Source organism: Bemisia tabaci, chromosome 4 (assembly GCF_918797505.1).
Source record: "Bemisia tabaci chromosome 4, PGI_BMITA_v3".
In the NCBI taxonomy this organism is placed as follows: Eukaryota; Metazoa; Arthropoda; class Insecta; order Hemiptera; family Aleyrodidae; genus Bemisia; species Bemisia tabaci.
The window spans coordinates 34,070,463-34,093,416 of NC_092796.1; the positions used below are offsets into that span (position 1 = coordinate 34,070,463).

Sequence of the window (22,954 nt, forward strand, 5' to 3'; positions counted from 1 at the left end):
TTTCTGAAATCAACTTTAAATTGCGAAAAAATCTCTTGAAGTTGAGGCCATTATAGAATAGCACCCCTAGCTTCATAAGAGTGCCTACCTCTGATAATTCATTCTAAATTGTGTGTATTGATTACTTCGGCGCATCGAAAAAAAGTAATCTCACACTAAATTAATTCAGGAAAGATCATTACACTTTCAAGTTTTTTTTTATATTTAAGTTTAAAATCTTCTCTCAGACGATGGAGTATCAGTATTAGCCTACTAAGAACCGCCACTGAGGCTCCGGATGTAAAGAGTCTAGTCTGCCAAGTAGTCGTTGAGCCACGGATTACAGTAACAAATATTATCAGTGTTCCAACATAAGTGTCATTGTAAGGATTTAAAATAAACAAAAGAAAGATAAATTCCGCATGAGGCATGGGAGCTCCCATCAATTAGGTAACGGTATGTCTCCGTTGATACTTGATCTTTCACGATATCGACTGTAAAACTCGAAAAACATTATCTCGGTTTACAATGTTGCAAATTTTCTTTCATACAAAAATGTCATTCAAAGAGCGGACCTGCAATCAGCTATTCGCAAAATTTAGCATACTTTTGTTCGGTCCAATCAACAATGTTCTCTGTTTACTCTACACATATCTCATATCCAAAATTATCAGGAAACGCGTCATGTTATATTTTCATTGTAAAAATTCTCAGGAATTGAGTGTTATTTAGAAGAAGTTGGGCTGATTTTGCCCAGTCATTCATGCCGGAATCACACGCTGAATGTGGGAGCTGAATGTCGCTTGAATGAGGAAGTCTGAAGTCATCGGCCTGATGCCTGAATTTCAGCGACCATCGTATAATGTCGAATTTTTCTGAACTATTTGAATAGATTTAACACAAATCTGGGAGGAAATAACTCGAATTTGCGAAATTTCAGTCGTTGAGCGATGATTTTTGACTTTCGTATTCAGCTGCCAAATTCAGCGTGTGATTCCGATATCATGCAAATTTCCTGCAGTTGAATGTACGGCGCAATTACTAATAACTTTGAATCTACTCCGCTATGTACTCCTGAGGTTGATTCACGCTGTATTCAGTACTAATCTCCACACTGGAAGCTTGGAGCCAAAACATGTCAGAATTTGCGTTAAAAGGGGGAAAAAGAAACATTTAAGGAAAAAAGTTGCATAACAAAAATTTCTTTCCGGTTCTAACGACTAAACAAGAAAGAGCCCAGCCCAGCTTAACTCGGCCGAAAGGCACGACGACACAACACACAACATGAGCTTTTAATACCAACGCGTCGATGCGACTATTAAAGCTCGCTGGATGGCCATGTTGCATATCGACGGTGAAACTACCAAACCACGTATCTCGGTTTGCGACGTCGCAGACTTCCTGTCATACTTTATTTTTTAAATGAAAAACTACTTAACATCCAGTCTTGAAAATTTCTGTGATTTTTCCTCTTTGTGCGAAGAAAATTCCGTGAAAATTTCAAGGAATGATATTGATTTGGTCTACTTCAAAAAAATAAAATGTGAGCGTAGATTTTAAAACACCGCAAACGAGATACGTGGTTTGGTAGTTTCACCGTCGATATCCAAATCAGTTGAAGGCGCAATAGTTTTCTTCATTCGAACGTCAGTAAACCGTCGAATAAGGTGAGATTTGTGCTCAAGGGGTGTCCGCTGTCCGCAATGTACAGAAATTGAACTTCGGCTCAAATAATCATGTCTTTGATGAAGAATACGACTACTCACAAAAACAACAGTATAAAGATATACAGCAGAATGTAACAAATGTACGATTGACATTAAAACTTAGGTTGCCTGACCTTAAGTTTAGTTCCTATTAAATATAAAAAACTTCTGTTATCTGAGCCGAAAACTTTGAATCCATGAAAACCGAGGATTTTTCTCAAATTTACCAATACATACTTTCATGCTCAAGTTTATTTCATAGATGATAGGTCCCGTGACTTACATAATGCATGCAAAAATGGACGCGAAATAACTTCGAGCCGTCCTCCCTTCACGCCTACTGCGTCTTGCACATCCACTTCTCAATTTGGACCGACTCTAGTCCTTTACGCTTGACTTCAGATCGTCTTTCACTTGTATGAGTTTCGGGTATAAAACTCACGGTAATGCTCCATTCTATCATCAGTCATCACCGTGCTTCAAAACAAACTGCATCAAATCTAATCCATCAAAATGGTTTTCAAGGTATGTTGATTCTCTGAATTATTTGAAATCTGAAACTTGAGGAAAGATACGTCCAAAGACCAGACCTGGATTTCGTTCAAAAGAGTCCACAAAAAAATTACCTATGTCCAAGCACCTGTGATTTTAAAGCTTACGTATAGTGAACATTTTAGGGCGCATTAATAAATTCAAAAATGTCTAAATACATGCATTTATACTAATCCTTAATGACAAGAAAGACTTTCAAACGCAATGCCTACATGCTGAAGTGCAAGATTTTTTCACATTATTTCTACCTTTAGATAGACAAGTGTTCTCACGGGATATTGATACTTACGCTATTATTGTTTGGATGTCTTAAAAAGTGTGTTTTGCATACTTATACAAATTATGATATGTTTTTCTCCGCTTATCGAAGGAGAACGAAAGGAAATTATTACTTTTATTCAAAAAGTTTGACCCACCAATAAGGAAATTATTACTGATAATATGAAACTAATGCATGTTATCTTTCGTTCCAGTTCTGCATCTTGGCTGCCCTCGCAACCGTGGCTAGCTGCGGCTACGCCAGCTCCTCAGCATACGTGAAAACTGCCCCATCCCACGGCGCCGCAGCAGCATCTTACGGAAGTTACGGCCACGGTGCGGAGTCCCACGGAAGTTACGGCCACGAGTCGTACCCTGACTCACACCCCAACTACAAATTCGAGTACAGCGTGCACGACCCGCACACCCACGACGTGAAGGCCCAGGCCGAGTCCCGCGACGGGCACTACGTCAAGGGCTTCTACTCCCTGGTGGAGGCCGACGGGACGAAGCGAGTCGTCCACTACGCCGACAACGGCCACGGCTTCGAGGCCACCGTCCACAAGGAGCCTCCTCACCACCCCATCTCAGCCCCTGCTCACCACCCCATCTCAGCCCCTGTCCTCCACTACTCCCCGTCTCCATCGCCTGCCTACCACGCTACCCCGGTCTACGGAAAGCACGCCTGAAATCTCTAGTCATCAAATGTGATCGGTTTTCAAAAATGTTGCTCAGTTTTAAATTTTAAATAAACACCATTCAAATCAATTCGATCAGTATAATTATTTTTGAATGTGACGCTTTTAAGACAAATTTAAAAGTTTTTAAACAAGTTGTACAGCCTGATTTTGTATTTTTCTCGAACTTTTTTCATACTTGCAAAGTTTTTTTTTTTGTTTTTTGTTTTATTTTTTTATTTATTTTTTTTTTGGCTCATATTTTCTGTATCCGGGATGTAGAGGCTACATACTCGAAAATAAAAATTGGAGGCGATTTTGCTTCTTAAAGACTGAAATTATCAAATTGGCTTGGACTGTAGCGTCATAATGCAACTATTCGTGATCCACGGATATGCGTGTTGCATGTTCAAAATTAAAGGCACTTTCTCTTTTTTCTATCTCTTCATGGGGCCATGAGACTTGTCGTTGGTTGAATCACCCTAATAACAGAGTACCGAGGTCAGAGTATCAAAGGCCAGTAATTGGTTCGGTCATTCTTAAAGAGACCTCAATGCCAAAAATAAAAATACTTGGAAAACATTAGAAAGTGTAAAAATCGACCCGCTTTAAATCGTAGATTATATAATAAACTAGGGGCTTATGGGGCTGCTTCGCAGCCCCTTATTTTTCCTGTACACTTTTCACTTTCACATGTTTTTTTTTTTTTATTTATTTATTTTCATTTAATTTTCTGTTTTGTCTTTGAATCGGGTCTAATTATTTTTTTGAGAGAATAAATATAACAAATGTTTTCAAAAATTGTAATTTTATTTAGTAAACTTTAAACTAAAATTTTGTTTTAATCTTCATACAAAATTATTTTTTAGGTTTTACATTTGTTTTCAAACTAATTTTAAAGAAGATCTTTTTTTATTTTTTAAATACTTTGCTTTTTTTTCGATTAAATTGTTGATTCTTCTTTTGCCATTTCTGTCCTGCTTTTCTTCCTATATTTCCTACAACTTTGCTCTTCTTCTTTCCTCCTTTTGTCTTTTCTTTTTTTGCTTCTTCTTTTTCTTCTTCAGTAGCTGTTCCTTCTGGTTCTTCTTCTTTTTCTGCTCCTGTTTTAACTTCATCTAATTTTTCCGCTTTTTCTTCTTCGTTTTTTCCATGTTCAGTCTGCATTCTGGTTCCGGTAATAAACTTACCTATATATGGATCCTTGAACTTTAAAGCAATAAGGTCCATCACCCGGAATATCAATTCGATTTGCAGAGAAAGAGGCAAAAGCAACAGCACTATTATAATTTCTGATATGCTTTATGAAATTTGGAGAATATAAAAATAATGATTTCAAATCGGTATTTGTCCGAATACTCGGTAAAGAAATTAAGCCATTTTGGCAGCAGTTATTAAAATGACCATTGGACATTTCACCCTGAAAATGGCGAGCATCACAATGATGACAAATTATATTCATTGAACCGACTGAAAATTTGGTAACAAAATTTTCATCAAAGTTCTGATCATCAATTTTATACTTCCGAAATGAAGAAATGAAACTTTGATTTTCTATACTAATAACAGAGTTAAGTTCTTGCTTCACTAAACGAACATGCAAAGAATTCTGGAAAACGCGACCACGTTTTGGAGGACGACCGCCTCGGTCATTGAAAATTTCACTCATAACAACTGTTAAATTTAAAATTAAAATTAGTAAAAATTATTATTATTTTAACAAAATCATAACTGAAAAGTTCAATTTTTAAATTAAAAAAAATAAATCAGAAGAAAAAGGATGAAATGAAAATGGAAATTAATAATAAACATATTTATACACATTGAAAAGAAACAGCGTGAAAAGTTCTGATCGGAAATGAGAAAAAAAACTTGGAGGTTATTGACTTAATGAGGAAAAATTGGCAATAGGAAAAAGATGGAACCAATCATGAAAAACCGTAAAAAAAAAAAAAAAAAAAAAAAAAAAACGCGGGAAAAGAAAAATGTAAGTTGATGGCAGTTGAGTGTTGGAAGTAACCTCACTTAATGATGATTGTTGAATGAAAACAGCTGATAAAAAGACAGCAAACGGTAAAGTAAGATGCGTAGCAACAAAACTTTTCCGAAAAACAAAAACAAAAAACCCCCACTTCCCCTCATCCAATTTATGAGTTTTTAGGGATTTAAAAATCGGGGACGAACCCCAGAAAATAATTTATAGTTTTCCCGAAGCATTGAGAACAACACCTTTCAAATGAACCAACGCCCCTCGCAATTAGTACAGTGGTTGATTCACAATTTCATTCTATTTTTCAAATTACATATTAAGATGTGATGTATAAATTCACCGCTTTAATATCCCAAAGCTTCAAAATTTAGAGAGAATCGATTAAAACATTTTTTACTTTTCCTCTCGTATTATAATGGAGATGTTGCGTGTGTGAGGAATTTGCGATTTGACTACTGATTCACGAGAAACACGATGGTGCCACTAGGTTTTCTCTGAAATCAACTTCCAAGCTCAAAAAAAGCTCTCAAGTTGAGGCTAAAATGAAGGGGATATCCCACCTTATCCTGAAAGTCCACCTCTGCATCAAGACAAACTCTCCATGCTGAGATAGGGAGCAAATGCACTAGCAGGGTTGCCGCGTTTTCAGTTTTAGAGTCCCCAAATAAAATGGCAGCCCTGTCAATGTATTTGCTCCCTATCTTTGCATGGAGAGTTTGTCTTGATGTAGAGGTGGACTCTCAGGATAGCGTGGGATATCCCCTCCATTTTGACCTTAACTTGAGAGCTTTTTTTGAGCTTGATAGTTGATTTCAGAGAAAACCAATGGCACCATCGTGTTTCTCGCAAACTTTTACATAGGAATCAATAGTCAAATTGCAAATTCCTCACACATGCAACATCTCCATTGCTGGTGCTTAAGTCTTTCTTATAGAATGACCGAATCAAATAGGTGATTGTCTCTACCTACGAATACCTCACCGATTGTGAGTTGATTGCGGCGCCTTCATGCAACTATTCGTGTTCCACGAATGTGCGTGTTGCATATTCAAAAATTGAAGGCGCTTCCGCTTTCTTCGCCTCTTAAGAAATGCACGGGAATCGCCGTTCGTTATAGCATCTGAATAACAGAGTGCACATTTAAAGAAACTAGGTATTGCATCTAGATCCTTTTACTACCAAAAAAGTGTCGCTCTGTAATTGGATGTATTTGTTCTAAAAGGAACCAGAGACATTTGGGAAAGATGGGGTGTGCTCGCTTGAGCGGCATAAGAAGCAATGTAAAAGCGGGCCCGTGATTCTTTTTGGAAAAATGAAATAGGTATTGGGATTTGACACTAAACCAAAAGGAACTAAGCGGCAAAATATGCAAACTCATGAGCCGAAGGCATGTGACTAGAGCGTTGTGAACAGGGCTCATGAGTTAAAGCTACTTGTTCCCATCGTCGCTTCGCAGCTGACGTCACTGGCGCCTTATAATTCCCATTTATTCTTACGGTCCTCAACTGACGGGCATACCCCCTCTTTCCCTCCCGCTTCTGGTTCAGTGGCGTGGCATTAATTGCGATAAATCGATTGATATGTAATTTAAACCTATGGTAAAGAATCGATTATTAAGGTGTTCGCTGCGAACACCCTGTTTATCGATCCTTTCCCATAGGTTTAAATGGTATATCATTCGATATATCGCAAAGCACGCCACGCCACTGCTCTGGTTCTTTTTAGCATAAACACTATACCAATTGGACCGAGTTCATAAGAAAGGAACCAACCCACATTTAGTTGAAACTGAGAAAAAGAGGTTTGAAGTTTTATTCCTGCATTTCCTGCATTAGGCTCAATGTAAAAAATTAACTTTAACTCCTTTAATCATAAACATTTTTTGTTTGTAGACTTTTTATTTTTGCCAGGAGAAAATTTACGGCAAGTGAAACTCAAAAACATTCTTAACTTAATTTTTTTTTCGAAAATGTGGGTTGGTTCCTTTCTGATAAACTCGGCCCAACCAGTCAACGAATTTTAAGCTTTCGGGATTCCAAATTTTAAAATAATTTCTGAACAAAATTTGATTGATATTTTCGTTGTGATTTACGACGAACACGGCAGCACTGCCGTGCTAAGGAAAAACGTCGCATGAGCCCTCAGACGTTGCGAAGTTTCCTCCGTTTAAAACTGCAATTACTGGGAAAATTGTGAGCATTATTTTCCCAAATTTTCAGACAATTTTGTACACAATTTAATCTAAATTATCGGAAAATTTCAAGGTAAAATATGCATGAATGTTGTCAAAAATTCATGCTTTATCATGGGAAATTTGGCAACTCTCGAATGTTCATACGGCGTTCTTCCTTAACACGGCAGAGTAATGGCGCGTTATTTTCGCACAAATACGCAAATTCCGTCGTTTGGCGGCGTTCCAGCGCGACTCTTCTTCTGCTGGTGTACGTACGGCCGAAGCGCGCGAGGGGGAGCCGAGACCGTGGGTTGGGGGATTAGGTGGGGATCTGCGCAGTGACGATCCACCTAACGGACCGTAGCTTCTCAGCACCGTTCTCCACTGAGTCAAGTTCAACAAGTGTTCATCGTAAACAGGAGCTCTTCACTGTAAGTTATCCACCATAATATTTATATTTACCTCAAAGCTTCAAATCTTCTGGATCTAAGGAGGATGTAAACAAATGATGTCACTATTGAGCTGTTGCGTTCGCTCTCATACATTTTTAATCACTTCCAGTATGTTAAGTTATTATTATGACGTCTAAATTATATATTTCTTAATATATCTAGTATAAAGGCAAAATTTCAAATGAAAGTCCAAAAAATAGTAATGATACATTTCTTCGTTAGGAAAAACAGGACATAGGTATTATTACAGAGAATAAAAAAAAAAGCTTCTTTGTAAATATTTTTGTTTCTTTAATTTTTATACTTGCAATGTCCTATTTTCAAAAAATTCTTTCTTTCTCTTCGTTCTTTTTCTTTCTCTTCTTCTATTTCTTCTCTTTTTCCCTCTGCTTCTTCTTTAATTGAGCCTTCGTTTTCACACACCAAGGGTACACGAGACGTATACCCTAGGTCTAGCAAACCGTTCTGTAAATCATCTTTGATTTTTTTCATTCAATGTTAAACAGATTAAACGATTTGATAATGTTGAAATATCTTGAAAAGTAACCAGACCAGAACTAGGTCAAATTAATGACATATTTGCATATTTTGTTTGAGTCAATATTTCAATTTGTGCCTAAATGTAAGGCACGTTCCTTCGTTTGGAAGACAAAGAATATAGTCTCTTGGTTCCTCTAATAACTAGCATGGCGGATGTAGATAAGCAAAATTTTTGCACAACCTGTGTTTGCAAGCCCGGATACGAATCGTTACAAAAAAATTCGGGTAAAGTGGTTTTTTCCCAATTTTTAGGTTAACAAGTTACACGAGAAATTGAAACGCAATCAATGACGGGAGTATCGTTTATTTCTCAACAGGGGTGTGGGATGAAAATTGTTAATTTTAACATCCGTAAACATAGAACGAAGCTGTGGACGCATTGCTAAAAAGTAAGCAATACTCTTTGACGCTCGACTTTTGACGCACACTGCGATTCGTCTTGGACAGGACGCGCAGAATGGTTCGTCACGAAGTTGCCGCTTGATGCGAATTCGTCAAATTAAGTTTTCAAGACAAGACTAGCTGGGAATTTCGCACGAAAGTTGGCAACATCAACTGTTATTGATGGTTGTGTTTACAAATGGCTATTTCCATATGCTATGTCTAAACCGAGAGCGCGAGACCCACGTGTGAACGCAAATGATCAAGCGATGAATGGGAAAGAAAGCTTTTGCGCTGCGAGCAACCTCTTCGCAAGGTTGCCAGGTTGTGCGATAAAATGTGAATATTTTACATGGGCTTAAATGAAGGAAAGAGTTGATTCTCAGCATTATCTTGCAACTCCACCGCCAATCAAAGCCCCCCTCTACCTTCCTCCCCCTATGACGCTTAGTTCCGTTTGACAGAAATACGTCCAATTGAGCTTTGAATCGACCCTAAATTCGCATGTTCCAATGGAGTGAGGCTGAAATAATATATAATTTGACAACATCTTGAACCATATTTGCACTTATTTCTGCTAAAATAAACTAAGTTGCATGCACATCCTTTGCACATAGTTCGTTTTAGCAAGGGTACGTCCATTTTCGCTCAGTAACGTCTTTTAGCGACCTGCTAATGAGGAGACGTCCCGGTGCGGACAGCGTCACATCGACCCATCGCTGGCGCCCGCGGCCTCATGACCCTGAATGTCACTTTACCACGTGCTCCACGACAGCAATGCCAATTCGTCAAAATGTACCCAAAGAATAGGCTGTTAGTGGCAGTTTGTACTTCCGCAAATTCCACAAGAGGGTGCTTTGTTTGGGCTATTTTTTCATTTTCAACTCACGGAGTGAATACTCGTCTCACACGGTTCAATGAAATGTGCTGAAATGCGAATGAATGTGGTTTTCGTCGACGCAGACTAATTCGCCTTCATTTGACGAAGTAGACAAGACGCGCCCCGCCAAGCTGGTATTGTGGTATATTTCAGTGACTCTCAATGAGGCACATTTGACACTGGGGTGCCATAGAGCGCCAAAGTGCGTTGTAGAGGATAAATTTGTGTGCATACAGGACCGGATTTACTTATTTGCCGCCCATGGACCGCATGTAGTTTGCCGCCCCTTCTCATTCGTTTTGAAACATCGATAAAAACCATCAAGTAAACGTGCTGGAGGGGGAGGAGTGCATAAGACGCGTTTACTCGTGTTGGACACATTTTTTGTGAATGCCCTGTCAACACTACTGGCAAAAGTTCACGGAACTTTGCGCGAAAGTTAAGTTTCGTAAGCCTATCTCTGTGTAGTCGAGGACTTCCATTTATAAGAAATGAACGAAAAAATTATGAAAGAACAAAAATAAATGTGGTTTAATAAGTTTAACTTCCGCCGCCGCGCCGCGTTGACCGCACTGTGTTTGGCACAACGCGTGAAGCATTCCTGCAGTCTTGTGTGCGGTAAGCGTTTCACGCCGACCACTGCTGACTGCATCAACTGCACTGTCTTTGACGCAATGCGTGATGTATTCATGCAGTCATGAAGGCGGTAATATGTGTTACATGCCGACCGCCGCGCCGAAGGGTTTCTCCTTTTCATCTCAAGTTCTCGTCATCATTGCTCTCTACGCCGTATGAGTCTTCAGGCGTTCCAAAATTTCCCCTTGTAAATCACGAATTTCAGGGTTAATTTGTAAATATTTATCCTCCAATTTTTCAGATAATTTTGTTCGCAATTTCACCTAAAGTTCCTGAAAATTTCAAGGAAAAATATCCATAGCTTTCCTCAAAAATAAAAATTTTATCGAAGAAAATCTGGCAACTCTCGAATATTCATACGGCGTTTTTCCTTAGCACGGCAGAATACGGCAGTATTAAGATCACTTTTTTTGCTCGGCATGAGTCGAGTTCTATATTAGGATAGAGGTAAGTCGTTTCGATCAAACAGAGAGTTCACGTGTGATGACTTCATTACATTCATCCACTTCACTGTTGATAATTCATGAGGTAATTTGGCGTCCTTGCTTCCAAATTGATCCCAATTAGAACGTGGCTCAACTAATTCACCTTTGACTGGAATAAAATCGTCATGTGTTTTTTGTCACTGGATAAGATTCTGAGTCAACATCGACGATACAAAATTACTATAATCCGGACTTCGATCGCAGTCTTCCGAGAGTCCGTTTTTCTTTTACTTCATTAAAGGAACTATTGACTGGCTATCCCTGCACAAAATCCCTACAGAATTTTCTTGAAAGAGCATATAAAATTACACAGATATGACCCAAAAACATTTATTGTCAGTTGGTTTTTAAAAAAATTGTGGCAGAGAATTTGTAGTGTCGTAAACGAAATACGTAGTTTAGTAATTTTTCCGTGGTAGCAATTTAGCATGGTACCAATGGTAGCATGTTTAGCAATTTTTCCAATTTTTCCAATCCAGCTATACTTTACTATATATAACTATACTACAGCTTTAATCAAGTCAATGCTGTGTTGAAGGTCTGAAGTTAGTTGGAACATTACTTTAGCTTTTCCAACGTAAGGGCTTATCTCGATTTTCGCATGAGCCCCAGAAAGCATGCATTTATATGTAAAACAGGGCTCGGGAGGAAATCTAAATGTCCTAAGGTCAGAGGGGCAACAAGTTTTGGTAAATTGAGTTAGAAAAGCTTTCTTCAAACCTATTTTAATCACTGCATAACCAGAAAAATCATCCCATGGATAAGAGAGTGACTGTGGTCACATTTTCTATTCAGTTGGGCTACGCTTTTTATCAAACAAAAAAACAAAAAAAAAACTAATTCCTGACAATGAAGATTTCATTATTTATTTTGTTTATCACCAGGTCTTATCAGGAGGTCAGTGACACTTGCGTGATCCAATTTTTTTCTTTGAGCGCATATATTTATTTGCCTTGCACCCTCATTGCTCCGATGAGAGTAAAAAAAAAAACCAGAGACAAGTAAATTTTTGTCGGAAAAAATGAACGGCTGTAGCGTTAAACTCCGCAAAAATGTAATACGCACTTGCGTAAACTTGGCAGGGTGGCCCTTATCTTTGGTAGTGCACAATATAAACTTCCCTCATCTCTGACGTTGTTTCCTCTCCACCATAGTTGTCGCACTGCAAGATTAATCTCCAATTTTTAGTTGCCTCACATACTAAAATTAAGTAATTACTTGGCGTGTTTAAAGCACTGGCCTTTTCTTTCACGCTCGGTTGCCACGATGCAAAGTTTGAAGCTTTTGTGGTGATGTATTTTCACGCAAAATACGTGCACTCCATAACAAGTAGGCACCTATGCCAGGGGTTCCATTTATATTTTCTAGGAAGTAATCTTTCATTGATCGGCAGTTTACTTTCCGGCGCCCCAGAGCTTTACCGTTCTCTTATGATCCATAAAATCGGAGGGTTATTTCAGTTAGTGTTTTACGTCCGTCCTCAAAAGACAGTTTCGGTCGGGACTATCGCTTTTCGGTAATTGTCCCAAACGCCGAGGGCTAATCACCAATTGACCGAGTTTTAGGTTTTGATGATCGTAAAAAGTTCTTCAAAAATATCACGCAGCATGTTCATTCTTCAAATTTCACAATTTGGAAATTATACATCAATGGCTAAGGTCATAAAATGCCAAACTCAAATTTTGCCATCGCAGGGATAAACTCGTGTTTAATTTCTTTCTAAGAAGACCATTTCACAATTTTTTCGTTTTCCTCGATATTTTTTAAGAATTTTCTTCACTTATTTAATCGTATTTCCAAGAACTTTCGAGAGGATGTTTTGATTTGTCTCCTCTTAAGAAAAAAAAACATAATCAAAGATTTTTAAAGGCGATAAAGACACAAAGTCTTCGGCTTTAACCATCGATATTCTAACAGAAAAAAAGCGCTTCCTGCCTTCGTAACGCACATATTTTGAAATCTATTGTCAGATGTTGTAGTTTGCATTATTGTGTTGGCTGTATCATTCTCTGATTTCTGAATATGGTTTCACGTTGTGAGATTGCTTGGGGCATCATTTTTGTGCTCAATATTTTTTCCTCGGTTAATCGTTTTTCCTACACAGCACAGTTAAAAATTATCGTGCTTGGTGTTACTCTGTGTTACTTTTCTTTGTACCTAATAAGCGCATATGACTTGGTTGCTCAACACAATTTTGTGTTAAATCCGACCCAAAACTGTAGGTATGGACATCGGATCAAAATGAAAATGCCCCACGGAACTTACTTACTCTCGTTTCCTCGTCTTCTCGTTTTCTTTCCCATCACTCAGAAGTTGTGCTTTGTGCCTTGCGATCGGGTAACGCATTGGATTACCGTCGACGTAACCCAGCTTCCATCCTAGCGGCTGGCGAATAATTTTTAACGAGGTCGCACATTTAAACGAACACAATAAATGAACCAACAGCTTGCGGAACTTTGTTTTTAACTTCCTAGATTAGCTCAATAGTTTGGTTACTTTTCTGACTGTGTAATTCCTACTTTTTTCCTTTTATCCTTTGTAGGTCCCTGAAACCCGATAAAAATGCAGCTGGTAGGAAACAATGTCCAGCCTCAAGCACCTGAGGGTGAGTAATTTTCAGTAAAGGTCTTCAGACTATCAAGAATGTTGTTCCGTACCTAATACTAGGACATTAATTTGGACGTATTTATGCGAAAAGGAGATATGTGGAAGTGGAAAGATGGGGTGTGCTCGTTAGTGGTCGGGCCATAAGAATGAATGGGGAATATAAAGCGCCAAAGACGTCAGCGGCGACGATGGAGACTCCGAGCCGCGGATCCGTGTCTTTAACTCATGAGCCTGTCCACAACGCTTTCTTGCCATGCCCGCGGCTCATGAGTTAGCATATTTTGCCGCTTAGCTCCTTTTGATTTAATGTCAAATCCCGCTTTTCAATTTTCTCAAAAGGAGCTATATCCACTTTTACATTGTTTCTTATGACCCAACTAACGAGCACACCCCATATTTCCACTTGCACATATCTCCTTTTAGCATAAATACGTCCATTTAAAGGAATCGCCATTATTTAAAAAAGGAAAAAATAATAACCACCCTGATAAAAATTGGCGATAAGAGTCGCGTTTCAAAATACCGTAGGAATTCTTATAGCTGGCTAAAGAAGGCTACAGAAAATCATTTAGCTGGCTGCAGAATGCGGAGAAAATCATACGGCCGGGCTATACGAAGCGATAAAAAATTAAACAGCCGGGCTATAGCTCCTATCGCTGGGCTTTACACTTTCTCGCCTGGCTGTTGCTTCTTCGCCATCGATTATAAAATGCTATAAGAAATTGTGTAGAAATTCGTGTGCTTTGGAAATCATTAAGTTTGATACGGAACCACCTCAATATTTACAAAACACACATTATATTTTCCTTTAATACATATTTTTTTTCATCAATTAGAATGAGAATAATCCATACAGGATATGCAAACATTTCAAAATCATAGTTGAATAACGCTGACTCCGCCAGATTAAAATATTAGAGCCAAAGCGTAGCGGCGACGCACTGGCGCTTACAAACCTAACAAGGATACTTCACGCATTGCGCAACGCGTGAAGTATCCCTGTTAGGTTTGTAGGCGCCAATGCGCGTTTCGCGCTGGCTGCCTGCCTGCCGCGCCGCAGCGTACCACGGCGCTTGAAGCAACTATTTCACACCAGAGGTATTGCACGGTATCATACGAAACTGAAGGCACTCATAAAACATACGGAGCTTTCCTCGCAAAATAAATCAAGATACTACGGCCCAAAAAGAGAGCAGTAGTCCAAAAACTCACTAAGTCCTAGCACCCGTACTTAGTGACGTTTAGCATACACTTTATCGCCAGGCTGTTGCTTAGTCGCCATCGGCTATAAAAAGCTATAAGAAATCGTGTAGCCGGCTATAGAAGCTATTGGAAATCTTACAACCGGCCGTAGGTCTATGGTATTTTGGAACACAGATTCTACTGCCAATTTTTACCAAGGCAGTGTGAAACTCACGGCTCAACCAGTGACCCTTATCAACGAATAGTAATTTGAAGAAATGCCTGGGAGGAGAGGAGAGGAGAGGGAGCATCAAATGGCGTTTTCTTGCGAAGATCTCAATGAGGTTATGATTATTTCTCTTTAAGTTCAACACCCAAACCAGTGACTTCACTCATGATTTGAGCCAGACTTTTTTATACTACTTTTTTGTTTTCTTTTCGGCTGAACAATCCGCTATTACAGGTTGATTAATAGCGCAAATCTATAGGGCTAAGGAACAATGCCGCCTAACTGACAATTCTGCCGGAAATGAGTTAGCGGCTTAGCAGCATTCTACAGTGTAAAATACGAAAGTTCATGTTTTTAGTTTTTTCAAATTCTTCAGAGATGCGCTGTAATGGCGCTGTATTGTATGAAAAACTTGCAAATCAAACCTTAAAATTACAAAAATGGTGCAATGTTCTGTTTGTCTTGCAAAATTTTTAGTTTGTAGTCAGGCGGTATTGCTCCTTAGCCATCGACATAGATTCATAACTTGATAATCAGTAAAAACAATTATTTATAAATTATAATTCAAACATTGATTTACATCAACGAGGAGCTCATTCGATACTGAAAAATGTAAAATCGGTGATTTTTCAATCGTGATTTTTTAATATTGTAGAAATGAGCGGCGACGCGCGGAAAAACGCTGTCGCCTCGCGCGGAAAAGTTCACGAGGCCAAAGGTCACGCATTTAAAGCAACTCTCCTGACCCAACCCTCATTTTGCTCCCAGTGCGATGCATTCATTTGGTACAGTATATTACACTATCTTTCCTCTCTTTCTCTTTCCTTTGTCGCCAGAGGCGGATCCAGCAATTTGGCAACACCGGACTCCCACCATTTAAATCTATGTTAAATAATCGATTCTTGTCGGAGTACCTGGCCCCTCCAAGAATCGATATATTTCCATAAGTTGAAATGGAGAAAAATAATGTTGCCAATTTGCTGGATCCGCCAATGTTCATCGCAAGAACGCCTTCCGTGGAAGTGACAATATTAATGCAAAGTGTGCATTTATAGTGGCAATTAGCAATCGCCAATTTGAAAACGGTTTAGGTGTTCTTTTTCTTTCTGAAGCGTAACATCGTAACAATGCGCATCGGCATGGTGGAGGTTTAATAGGCAATGTCCTTCGAAACGATGTTCTCGGCTCGGAGCGCCTTCATTTTTTGTGCTACTCAACGCTTAGTACCAGAGTTAGTTTAGTTGCCTATCCAATCTGAACCCAAAACTGAAAGGTCACGAGGTTTCACTTGAGGCGCTCGCTTTAGTTACTACATCGTTTTTACGGAAAAAAACTGTTACACTGATACCATTAAATAATCAGTACATCTAATCTTGATTCTTTAAACTTTAAACCAGAATTTTATGCTTCTCTCGTAATTCATTGGCGGCTTGAGAATTTCCGACGATTGCTGATTGCCTGCGGCATTTCGTTGTTCCCGACACGAAGGAACATAACTCTATTCCAAGGTTGCAAAATTGACGCAAAAAGTACAATTTTTTTCAAGAATGCAGCTGAACAATTTTTGACTGGATTTTTTCTGATATTTGGCATGAAATCAGAAACAAAATCAGTGAAATTTTCAGTCAGAATTACCCAAGAATCTGTCAAAAATGCTATCTGCGAGTAGATTGGCAACATTGATATGCAGTTACGTTCTTATGTGGAGGGAGGTGATTTATATCGAATTGCTTGCTAGAATCCTTTTGTTTTTCTTAAAAAAATAAATAAGTGAGAAGAGTTATGCAAATTCGATTATTATAATTAAATATATCAAGGTTGATTGGCTGACTTTTACCAGTACCTAACAAAACTCCTTTCGATGATTAATGAATCAACCTACAATTGGAGTAATTTTAAACTGAATATTCAATACGATTCTCTGAATCCGTTTCCTAAATATAACATCCAATTGTTACTTGAACTTTTATCAGCATTGTCTTTATTTAACTTTTGCAGGGGCTGGGGTAAACAAGGTTATCAATGCCAAGGTGAGTCATATTTGTCACATTTTATCTCCCTCAAATTTTTTTGAATTCTATTATTGTCATTTCAGTTGAATGCTGCGTGTATAATGTGGAATACGCAATAAAATAGACGAAGAGGAGAGTATGCAGCTCATTTTCGATTTGTTCCCCCTGTTTATTTCAGCATATACGTCAGTGGCGTGGCGTGCTTTGCGATATATCGATTGTTATGCCATTTAAACCTGTGACGAAGAATCGATTATTAAGGTGTTCGCTGCGAACACCCTGTTTATCGATCCTTTTTCATAGGTTCAAATGGCATGACAATCGATATATTGCAAACTGATATACGTAAAGAACAAGACGTAAGAACAAGAGCAATACGACGATACCAGAGGTGTGGCGTGTTTTGCGATATATTGATTGATCTGACATTTAAATTTATTGAAAAGGATCCATAAACAGGGTGTTAACAACGAACACCTCAATAATCGATTCTTTATCATAGCTTCAAATGGGAGAATATCCATAATCGATCACTCACGCTTCGCCATTGGTCAATACCTAAGGAAGAAATGTATTCGATGGAAGCATTATTATTATACTTCTCCATGAAATATTAGTGATTCCTTTTTTAAATAAGAAAATTCAATTTTCTGCAACTTGTCCTCAGTGTGAAAAAAATACGAAGGGTTCTTAAAGGAAGGATTCAGACAGTTTGGCCGCCTTAAATGCCTTCGAAAATGAAGAAAATAGGTCGGATGCACGTAATAAGAAGTTTTCAAAAAATCAAAAAATTGAAAAGTACTTTCAAAGTATTATATGTAAAATGCCGTATAAATAAGCATGCAATGCTCTACGACCCTCCAATAGAAAATAGAATACTGTTGTCAAATGTATCAATTTTATTTCTTATCTCTTTCTCCATTCCTTAATTAGATGTCACGTGATGCTTTCCACTGGATTGCATTAACACATAGTTTTGTTAACGTGTTAACGTTGTATGAACGTGCGTGTTTGTTAACATTTATTTTTTCCGTTCCAGGGTGCTCTCTTGTGACCCACAAGCGCTGTCATAATGTTGTCCGCGCAGAATGTCCCAAAACAGATACCCAGCAGGTAAAATATATTTTTAAATATAAAAATTTGGTACCGACCGAACATTTGTATTGAGCTCTACAAAAAGGAACCAAGTTTCTTGAGGAGCGAGGTCTACTTCTCTGACCGACACGAGGAGGATCCCTTCCTTCCCCTCAAAATTGCATTACGGTCCAGTTACACGATCAAATTGAACCATCAAATTGGGCCTCTCATTGGTCGCATTCTGAATGCGACCAATGAGAGGCCCAATTCGATGGCTCAATTTGATCGTGTAACTGGACCTTTATATTGTAAACCTCAGAAAGAGCTACAGTGAAAAAGAGAGCGCCACGGACACTGCACTTGTCGGACATGCACTTTGAGAAACTGTTTCAAAATTGAATTTTCTCATCACATAATAATCCTATTAAGATTCTAGGTGACGTGTGGGTCTAATATAACGGGAAGTTGGTATATTTAATGTCCAGTAACATAATTATAACAATTTTAAAGGTTATTTTCGTTTTTTGTTGTCACGGACATTACATCCTCCATTTTGTTTAAAAACAGTTTTTCCACAAAAATATTTCTTTATGAATCAAACATAATAATTTCTAAATGCATTTTTGGGTTTTTTTCCTCATCTCCGATACATACAAAAAAAAGGATATTTTATTTTAACAATAAACCTAGGTTTTCGACGAAACTAAGAAATATTTTGTATATACAGAATCCTCATTTTAAAAAATGCCCAATCCAACCCTACTCGTTTTTACAAAATAAAAGTATTACAGAAACTTTTGTAGGGGACAGTCAAAGTAATAAAAATCGTGAACGCTGCCGGCTGATGGGGCCATCTCGACCCCGAAACGCGTCCCAACTAAATTAATACCGCGCAAGGAAGTTCGCGATTTTTATCACATTTTTATAAAAATATTTGTTAAGAAAATTTCAGATTTTCAATTACAAATTGATTCGTTTGTATATTGGTATTCACAATTTCTCTCTTCGTAATAATGAAAAATTAATACTGCATTCGGCGTGTAAACTCCGAGCCGTGCATGTTAAAGCACCTGTTAAAGTAAATGTATCAGTCATCATGATCATTATAATCATCCTATATTTCCTACATTTAAGGTTGACAATGATGGAGCCGGATCCTCAGTTCAAAAAGGCAAGCACCCCCACTCCTTCGCAGCCACCATGTTCATGAAGCCAACTTTCTGCAATCATTGCGGTACCTTGATCTACGGTTTATACAAGCAAGGACTTCAGTGTAAAGGTCAGTCATTTTTTAACGTCAATGAAATCTTAGTACCTTTTCTCTTAGTATTGTTTTCCCAAGGTCATCTTAGGGCAGTGGAAAATTAAATGAGTTTTGGATCCGTTTGTAATTCGACCCTAGTTGTCCCCAATTCATTTTTACGATAAAAGGATCATAAATACACCAGTGGCGTGGCGTGAATTGCGATTTATCGATTGTTATGCCATTTGAACCTATGGTAAAGAATCGATATTAAAGTGTTCGCTGCGAACACCCTATTTATCGATCTTTTTCCATAGGTTTAAATGGCATAAACAATCAACATATCGCAATTCACGCCACGCCACTGAAATACACTACATAATGTTAAATTTGGAGGTTTTGTGACAGTTTTAACTCCCATGTGAGGATTTATATTGTTAAGATGAATTCTTTTCCCCAAGACTTTACACAGCCCTCACACTCTATCCCCCTCTATCTCCCAAAAAGTCAATAAACTGTGGATTTTTTTCCCATAGAGGCCTGTTTTTCAGCACTGATTCTTCAAAAACACTGAGGACGACGAATTTAAATTTTGTTGAAATTCCAAGCAAAATCTATAAAGTTCGTCACGTAATCCCTTACCTGATACCCTACCCTTTGTAACGCTGCGTGACACTGGTACGGACTCCTAAACACTCTGAAGATTTTTACGTTTTTTTGAGATGACCCTCGAGGTAGGTTTTCATCGTCTTCGAGAATGGTTCGAAGCTGGACACATCAATCGATAATTTCTGGATTTAAGGACGTATTTTTAACAAATCTTATCGTAGTGCTTCAGGTATACTCAAACATAAGATTTGACACGTTTAAGTAACTTTGAAAGTACGTTTCAGCTGAATGTAGCGGATCGTTTTGTCTCCATTTTGCAACATATTCTCCCGGGAAGTGCTTCCAAAGTTTTTTTTCAAAGTTGCATGAATACCTGACGTCATATACGGTTTGATACGATGTTCGGGGATTTTTTTTAAAAAATCCTAAAATTGAGATATTATCGATGGATCGATTAGGCTGACTCCTAATGAGTCGCTTGCCACTTGGCGCCTAGCACAGGAATTTGCGACTCCAGGTTCGTATCCCGGGGAATACCGCCGCTCCAAGGCCCATAGCCTCCTGTGCGGTGGCTGCAGCGTGCGCGAAACATCGAAAAGTGACAGTTGACAAGGGTCGAGACACCCCCACCCTGCAAAATAGTGCTAATTATTCCGACTTTCCACGGTTCTTCCCATCTCGAACAGACTATAAGTATCGAATCATTCTAAGAAATGCTATAAAAACACCGTAAGCACAAATATCAGTTTTATCCTCTACTGTTAGTTTTCTGGACCTTGAACTAGACATAATAGATTAATCAGGACGATTCCTTTCTACAGGATGCAAAACCAACATTCACAAACGTTGCCAACCGAATGTGGCTCATGACTGCGGTCACAAGAAAAGTGCATCAACCGAGTCCCTGCCGGGCCTTTAAATTCTGAGGGTAAGCTTTTTATTTGGACTGCATTTTGCAATTTGGAACTATAAACTCTGGCTCTTCTGGAAAAACACTTATGTGCATAAGGAAACTAATGGCACATACGTTGTTTTTAACCGGGCTAGAATTTATAGTTCCAAATTGCAAAATGTAGTCAATTTGTGCTGTTGTCCTGAGCGCCATGTTATCAGCTCCTTTCTTCAGATGCTTTGAGGTTTTAAACTATGATTCAGAAAATTTTAGGAATCTCTTAAAGAAAACAGAAGTTTCACCTTTTCACAAAGTATACCGTGAAACGAACTTTTTTTATTGAGGAAAAACGAATCAGCTCAATATTCTTTACCTTAAGGACCTTGAGAACGCCTGAAGATCAGAAATTTCCTTTCTAACGGTAAAACTACTAGACCACGTATCTCGTTTGCTGTGTTTAAAAATCTCAGCTCCAATCTGTTGCAAACTTTTGCTAGAGCAAAATAAGAGTTGTTTCTTATAGATAATGCCTCAGAAATCACGATGAGCGCATCGGCAAAGTCAAATGCACTCATAACTTCACAATCTGCGTAAGAAATTTGCGTTTTTTTAAGCTTCCGCTTCAAAAACGATACTACGGCACAAGTGAACATTTTGTTAGAGGAGTCGCTCCATCGTCGGCGATATTCATCATGGCCGACACTTGCGCGCAGTTTTGCGCGTAATTCGAGGAGAGTTCAAGGTCAATCAATGCGGGCGTGGAAAACATGAACGTTAAAACACGCCGATTGTTATCTGGTCTAATCCAGTTCAGGTATTATCTCGTCCATCACACGTGTTTTGGCGGATTGGCGTCGGCCATGATGAGTATTGCCGACGATGGAACGACTCCTCTTACAAAAGGTTCACCTGTGCCGTAGTATCGCTTTTGAAGCGGGAAGCTCAAAAAACCGCAAATTTTTACGCAGACTGTGAAGTTATGAGTGCATTTCAGACTTTGCCAATGCGCTCATCGTGATTTTTGAGGCATTATCTATGAGAAACAACCCATATTTTTGCTCTAGCAAAAGTTTGCAACAGGCCCATTTTATTTTTGTAAAGGAAAACAAACTCATCTCATTCCTCAAAGTTTTCACAGCTTTTTCGTCACTCAAAGACGAAAAATCACGGAAGTTTTAAAGAACTAAACGTCCATCTAAAAAATAAAGTATGACAGGAAGTCTGCGGCGCCAACCTATCTCGGTGCAGTACATTAAAAACCAACAAGAATATATATGTATCCAAAATGCGTAAATACTCTCAATTGCTGAGTTTCTGCTTAATTTCTGAAAGCGAATCAATGTGCATGGAGCACGTATAAAAACAGCAATAAATTAGTTTATGCATGTAATGCTTGCAATAAAGTGCGCAGAAAAAGACACAGTGCCAGGTGCCTTCAATTTTGTAAATATGCAACAAAGACAGTCACCGAGCAGGAACAGTTGCGTGGCCACCGAAGTTGCGGCGCTTTTTCGACGGTGACTTGAAGATCAACTGCAAGTTGAAACAGAGGGAGAAGACAGATTCATTTTGTGAATATCGGTGTTTATCGCACAAACTCTTCATGTTAATTAGCTTTGATAATTTAATGTTGCGATTATTTTCATTCGGTAAAGTGAAAATTGAAAAGTCAGTTTGAACTTTCTTTCCGCCATAAGGATTCACGTAATTTTGAAACTTCAAGCTCGTATTCTCGAAATAGCAAAAACTGCACTTATGCGCATCCTCCTCCAAGCTCCTCAATTAATGTTTGACATAAATGCATGATCCAAATTGACGCACATAACACAAAGTGAACTACATTGTGATATAGACCCTGTCACGCATGTATTTTTATGAGTCTCGGGGCTCAGCTCACGATGAAGATAGTTTTAACTTAATACGACCAAATGTTGGCATGTCTCATGCCAAGTGTGTTGAACACCCCTTGTATTTAACCTTTAAGTTACTTTGTCATTCTTTCTCTGTCATCAGATCTACTCGGCAGACGCCTATATGCCTACAAGTACAAGGTACGTCGTCGCTGCAGTTCTGTGTACGGTTGATTCGCTGGATGGAGCTTAAATCAATTGAAATGCAAATCCTGCTGGCGATCGCTTTAAACGCTTTGCTTTAGCAATGAGAGCTCTTCCGCGTGAAGAATTTGATTAATGCCATGCCACGGAGTACGCTTCTGCTCTGAAGACGTTACTGAATTATGCTTCGAATTGTATGCTTCTCTTCCAGTTATACGCTTTTTCAATGTATTCAGTGTAAAAAATAAATGCGTCAATTCAATGCAAAAAAATTCGGTCTAGTATTACTTAAACTTAGTTTTACACGTTTTCACTGAAATTTTCAATCAAACTTTTAAAA

General features: G+C 38.5%; 2 protein-coding genes across 3 annotated transcripts; both read left to right on the forward strand.

Annotated features, from left to right (window-relative positions):
* Positions 1–1,609: 1,609 nt before the first annotated feature.
* LOC109036615 (cuticle protein) lies at positions 1,610–5,110 on the forward strand. Its single transcript, XM_019050955.2, has 2 exons — positions 1,610–2,210; positions 2,711–5,110. The coding sequence occupies exons 1-2, from the start codon at positions 2,199–2,201 to the stop codon at positions 3,182–3,184; spliced, it is 486 nt and encodes a 161-aa protein (XP_018906500.2). The 5' UTR covers positions 1,610–2,198; the 3' UTR covers positions 3,185–5,110.
* A 2,512-nt stretch (positions 5,111–7,622) lies between these two features.
* On the forward strand, positions 7,623–22,886 carry LOC109036603 (protein kinase C-like 1B). Of its 2 annotated transcripts, none has more exons than XM_019050935.2 (8): positions 7,623–7,766; positions 13,252–13,314; positions 15,383–15,512; positions 16,726–16,757; positions 17,779–17,852; positions 18,951–19,095; positions 20,490–20,596; positions 22,574–22,886. In XM_019050935.2, the coding sequence occupies exons 2-7, from the start codon at positions 13,272–13,274 to the stop codon at positions 20,585–20,587; spliced, it is 522 nt and encodes a 173-aa protein (XP_018906480.2). In that variant the 5' UTR covers positions 7,623–7,766; positions 13,252–13,271; the 3' UTR covers positions 20,588–20,596; positions 22,574–22,886. The 2 variants fall into 2 exon arrangements, with proteins under 2 accessions (XP_018906480.2, XP_018906488.2); XM_019050943.2 differs by lacking the exon at positions 7,623–7,766 and adding an exon at positions 12,104–12,225.
* Positions 22,887–22,954: the final 68 nt, after the last annotated feature.